This window comes from Sciurus carolinensis, chromosome 5, assembly GCF_902686445.1.
Source record: "Sciurus carolinensis chromosome 5, mSciCar1.2, whole genome shotgun sequence".
Lineage (NCBI taxonomy): Eukaryota > Metazoa > Chordata > Mammalia > Rodentia > Sciuridae > Sciurus > Sciurus carolinensis.
Window position 1 is genome coordinate 130,500,721 of NC_062217.1, and position 6,154 is coordinate 130,506,874.

At 41.6% G+C, this 6,154-nt stretch overlaps 1 protein-coding gene across 1 annotated transcript; it reads right to left on the reverse strand.

The window, feature by feature from the left end:
• Window positions 1-1,321: 1,321 nt before the first annotated feature.
• LOC124985743 (zinc finger protein 334-like) lies at window positions 1,322-3,743 on the reverse strand. Its single transcript, XM_047554371.1, is given in 3 exon segments — window positions 1,322-2,620; window positions 2,623-3,470; window positions 3,538-3,743. Coding segments are annotated over 3 exon segments (2,289 nt in total). The 5' UTR covers window positions 3,680-3,743.
• Window positions 3,744-6,154: the final 2,411 nt, after the last annotated feature.

The window sequence follows — 6,154 nt, forward strand, 5'->3', positions numbered from 1 at the left end:
TTGCCTTGGCAATCTCTGGTATTTAGTTTTCACATCTGTGAAATGCAGCTCATGTTACTTAACTGGTGGTTTCAGGTGCTGCAGAGGTGCAGGTCCCCCTGGTGAAGGAGGTCCCAAAAGTATTAGGTGACTCTGTGTCCTTCAATTTTTTTATTGTATGCCATAAGTCCCAAGGGAAATACAAAACTCCAAATTCTGAGGCCCTACACAGAGTTTCTCACAATATTTATAGGCCATCTTTTGTCATATAAATTTCCTAGTCTACCCTATTGTGCATGGGATTTCTAGCTGGCAGCATGTTTAGAGAAGCACAGTGTGATAAGGGGAAGAACTGGCTTCTCTAACAAGGCCTTGGATCAATCTCCAGCCTTGTGCCCTGAGCCTCCACAGGTGTGTTTACACTTCAAGATGGAGTAGTCAGACTCCCAGGGAAAGGTATCTACAATTTAAAAGTCAGGGACCTGTTGTCAATCAGATTTCCTGAAGAAAGACTGAGAGGAGTGGGGAACTGACCCTTGCCCCAGGCATTGATTTCTTACCATAATATTTTGTAACTTCATTTCTCAGTTGAGACTGGCTTTGCCATCGCAGATGAAGAATTTAGACAGTTTGATACCCAAGACCGTCATGACAGGGACCCTTCCTGCTTTTCCAGCCTCATCTTCCTTTACTCAATTTCACATTCATTTCTGTATGCTGATAAAAACAAAACAAAGTAAAATAAAACTAACAACAAACTTTCCTGATTCTCTAGACATACAATAATTGATTTATGTTTTTTTTTATTATTATTGTATACAAATGGGACACATGCCATTTCTCTATTTGTACATGGAGTCAAGGCATACCATTTGTGTAGCATGGTTGGTCCTCTTAATTGTCACCTTTGCAGATAAAGGGGTTGGGGGTCTGTTACCAGAGCAGTATGGAGATAGAAGACAGAAAACAAGCTGTCTGAGGATTTAATACACCATAAATCTGTAAATTATCAGTTAATCATTAATCATAAGAAAAACTGGTATTGATTTGAAAGGAAGATTAGACCCTCACACCTGCTGACACATTTTCAAGTGACACTGAAGAGAACAATAAAGTAATGAACTTAAATAATGTTGGTTTCTTTTTTTTTAAAGGGAGGCACACTTGGCATAATGTGTGAATTGAGCAGTTTTCACAGTTCACACTGAATGTCATACCACATGTATTAAGCAGATTGTGTTTTTAGCCTGTGTGAACTCTGATACTATAGTCAGGGCTGACCTGTGGTAGAAAAATTTTCCACGCTCCTTACACTGAAAAGATTTCCTTTCCCCATGCATATTCAGAGTTCTAGCTTTATGTAATCATTTGATGTGTTGCCTTGCTGAACTTTTTCCTTGTGAGTTTTCTTATGTAAAAGGAAATTTGATTTGTGGCGGAATGTCTTCTCACATGTGTTACATTCATAGGGTTTTTCTCCTGTGTGTATTTTCTGATGCTCAGTGAGAGTCCAGAGCCAACGGTAGGTTTTCCCACACTCATTACATTCATATGGTTTTTCTCCCATGTGAATTCTCTGGTGTACTCTGAAGGCAGACTTATGGCAGAAGGATTTCCCACATTCACTACATTCATATGGTTTCTCCCCAGTGTGAGTTCGCTGATGTTCAGTGAAGGAGAACTTCTGGCAGAAGGTTTTCCCACACTCATTACACTCATAGGGTCTCTCCGCCAAGTGGGTTCTCTGATGGTGAGTGAGCGCTGACTTCCTGCAGTAGGTCCTCCCACACTCACTACATGCATAGGGTCTCTCCCACATGGTCCTCTGATGTGCAAAGAGGCGTGAGCTTCTGCTGGCTGCACGCCCGTGTTCATGACACTCAAACAGATTCTCCTTTGTGTCCATTCTCTTATATTCACTGCAGTTTGGCTTCACCACGGATGTTCCACTGCATTTATTAAACACATCCTGCTTTTCTCCTGTGTGGGTTCTCTGATGTATAGTGAGTGTTGATTTATGGCAGAGAAACTTGCCACATTCATTGCATTCATAAGACTTCTTTCCTCTGTGAATTACCTGATGGGCCATGAGGGCTGATTTAGTGCATAAAAATTTTCCACACTGACTGCATTCATAGGGCTTCTCCCCTGTGTGACTTCTTCGATGCACGTTGAGGGCTGACTGGCAGAAGAAGGTTTTCTCACATTCACTACATTCATAGGGTTTTTCTCCCGTGTGAATTCTCTGATGTGCAGTGAGCGCTGACTGACAGAAGAAGGTTTTCCCACATTCCTTACACTCGTTTGGCTTCTCTCCTCTGTGAGTTCTTTGATGTACCATGAGGTAAGACTTCTTGCCAAAGGCATTCCCACATTCCTCGCATTTATAAGGTTTCTCTCCCGTGTGTGACCTGAAATGCTCAGCGAGGGCTGACTTCCGAAAAAAGGTCTTTCCACATTCATTACACTCATAGGATTTCTCCCCTCTGTGAATTTTCTGATGTACAATGAGGGCAGATTTGTCAATGAAGGCTTTCCCACATTCGCTGCATTCATAGGGTCTCTCTCCAGTATGAATTCTTTGGTATCGAGTGAGGCTGGTCTTCACATGGAAGGTTTTCCTACAATCGTCACAAACATATAAGGTCTCTCTCCTGTGTGAATTCTCTGATGGACAATGAGGGTGGACCTCTTAGAAAAGGTCTTCCTGCATTCGTCACATTCATTTAGCTTCTTTTCAGCACATTCCCTCTTCTGGGCACACAGGAATACCCTGCTGAAGAAGGGTTTCCCACATTTATTATGGTCAAAAGGTTGTTTCAAAGTCTGAATGTTCTGGTGCAAAATAAGATCTTCCTCTTGACTGCCAGCTTCTATTGCTTGATTATAGTTGCATTTTTTCACTCCAGAATGACTTTTCACATGCTTAGCATGAAGTAGGGCCTTCTGACATCCACTGTGTTCATCAGGAACCTTTTCATTTTCTTCACTTTTCTTTGCCACAATTACTTCTGAATTAGTTTTCAAACTGTTTCCACCTGGATCACATTTGTAGGGTATTTTTCTTGAGGGAACAAGATTCATGCCAAGAGTATACGTTTTTCCAAATGCATTCATTCTTTCTGTAATGAGTGTTTTGCTGTTGAAGGATGCATTTTGTCTTAAATGTTTGTCTTGAATTTCCTTGTCCTTCTCTGAGGCATCATCATCTTCTGTGTAGCTCTCCTTTGAGATTTCCTCCACTATCCATGGTTCTTCTCCTTGCTCCAATTTGAAGATCACATCTGGTTTGCTAACATGAAACCCCACTGAGATGAGGTTGCTGTACTTCTCCAACATCACATCCCTGTACAGGAGCCGCTGGTCAGAGTCCAGCTGTTGCCACTCTTCATGGGTGAAGTTCACAGTCAGGTCCTTGAATGAAACTGACCTCTGGGGCTTATTCATTTTCAGGTGCTCTTGAGAAAGGGCCAAGAATGGTGAAAGCAGAGCTGGGTAAGGAAGAATGGGGAAGGGAATCATGAGAGGTCTGGCTAAGACAGCAGCTCTTACAATGACCTCCACTGTGTGATTCTATACAGGGAAAATTCAATAAATCCCAGGAGTGGTGATGGTCATGGTTTGAGCAGCTCAGAATAAACAAGCAGTGGAGATCACAGGGAATGGCATGGATGAGTTTAGGAAGTGATAGAGAAACCATTTCCCTAGTAATGGCCAGTTCCCCGTCCGTCCCTCCAACCAAGACCTCGCAGATCCTCCAGTGAAGTGCCTTCTGTCCATTCCCTCAATCGCCGCTCACGTCCTTCTGAAAGCTGAACTGAAGCTCTGTTGACCTGTGCACAGTACTCCATGGGTGCAGGTCCTGGGGCACCTGGGAACTTGTGGATCAGACTTTAGCACTTGACGCACAATCCTTTCCCCTTCACAGAGCACCATCTTCAGCTAAAGAAGCGCGGCAGCGAGCCCGCCGCGAGGCCTGCTGGACAGGAGCCCAGCGCTGCCCTCGCTGCCCCGCTTCCGACCGTCGGAACCCCGCAGCGGGCCCCCACGGGAGGGACGCGCGTCCACCTCCGCGGACCCGAAGCCGGCTGCGCCCTGCCCCACCTTTCCCGCCGACCCCCGCGTGCTCTGGGCTCGCCGCCAACCCTCCTCCTAACTCGCCGGCACACCCGCTTTGCTGTCAGTCCGCACCAGGCCAAGATGACACCGGGACGCGGGAAGCCTGAGGCTCTCGATTTATGTTTTTAAAAACTTATTTAAATTGCCACCCCATCATGATCCTGACTAAGTGTGGAGAAAGAAGTTTGCTACATTTTGAACATGCAAAATCTCCTCTCTAGCCATCTCATCAGAACCCCAGGGGGGGTACCCCAGGGGTAAAATTTATCTCGGTACACTGCACTGAGAATTTATGTTTGAGGATAGAGAGCAAACTTAATTTTTTTTTTTTTCCAGTAAGATAATTAGATCTGGCATGGTGGGTCCATGCCCTATAACCATTACAATTTGGGAAGCTGAAGCAGAAGGATCACAAGTTCAAGGCCAGCCTGGGCAAATTAGTGACAACTTTTCTCAAGATAAAATGGATCGGGGTAGGGGTGTAGTTCAGCAGAAGAAAGCTTGACAGCAAGCCCAATACCCTGGGTTTGATTACCATAATCACTAAAAACAAAACCAAAAAACCTTAAATAAAATTTAGTAAAACACATGGGATAAAGCAGTAAAAACTCAGAGACTTTTAGCAGAATCACTGACATTTAAAAAGAAAAAAGGACTCAAATGAGCAACATAGCAAACTAATTTTACATTTCAAGGCACTAGGAAAACATGACTAACCTACACATAAATTAAGAAAAGGAAGAAAATCATACAGATTAGTGCAGAAATAAAGTAGAAATTTGAAATAGAATATGAAAAAACTCAACAAAACAAATAGTTGAATTTTTAAAGAGATAAACAAAATTAAAAATCCCTTTGCCAGATTAGCTAAGAGAAAAGAACTCAAAAAATTAAAGCCAGAAATGAAAGAGGATACATTTCAACTGATGCCACAGAAAAGAGAGAGATTAAAGGGATTAGTATGAGCAATTATGTGCCAACTAAATGGATAACCCAGAAGTTAATGTGCTCTGAGAAACACAGCATACAAAGACTTAACCCATGAAGAAGTAAAAATCTAAATAGGTCCTTAACTTGTAAAGAGATTTAGTGAATACCCAGTAACCACCAAAGAAAGAAGATCCCTGGATCAAAACACTTCACTGAAGCATTGGACCAGACTTTTTTTTTTAAATAATATTAATTCTTCTTATATCTTCAAAAATATATGACAGGAAGAAATACTTTCATACTCATTGTATAAGTTCAGAGTTACCCCCAGTTCAGAGCCTGACAAGGATGCTACAAGGAAGAGACCTTCAAATCCTGATAAATATTGTGGAAAAAACTTCACAAATTTCTAACAAGCTAAGTTCAAAAATACATTTAAAAATTATAGGGTTGAGTATGTAACACACTGCCTAATTTGAATGAAGCACTGGATTTGATCCTAAATCTCTCTCTCTCTCACACACACACACACACACACACACACACACATGTAAAAACAAATTAAAGAATTACACTCCATGATCAAGTGGAATTTATTCCTGGAATATAAGGATGGTTCAACAGGTGAAAGACCAATGTAATCTACAACATTCATAGAAGTAAGTACAGAAACCACATGATTATTTCAGCTGATCCAGGGGGGAAAGTACTTCACAAATTTCAACACTTATTCATGATAAAAACCATTCACAAACCTGGAATAGAAGGAAACAGTCTCAGTATATGAAAACTATATAAAAAATCCCACATCTGACCCCAAACTCAACAGTGAAAGACTGGAAGCCTCTCCTCTAAGATGAGGAAGGAAGCAAAGATGTCCAGTCTTATCACTTCTAGTCAACATAGTACTAGAAGTTCTATGAGGAAGTCCTCAAGAGAAAGAAATCACAAACTTCCAATTTAGAAGAGAAGAAGTAAAATTCTCTGTTCACAGATTACGTGGTTTCACAGGTTAAAAGAAAAGAAAAGAAAAACTATTCCAAAGAAAATTTTCAGAACTTATTTAAAACTACAACAAAACTAAGGAAAAGAATTAGTTGTGCTTCTCCAAACAATGAACACTTCA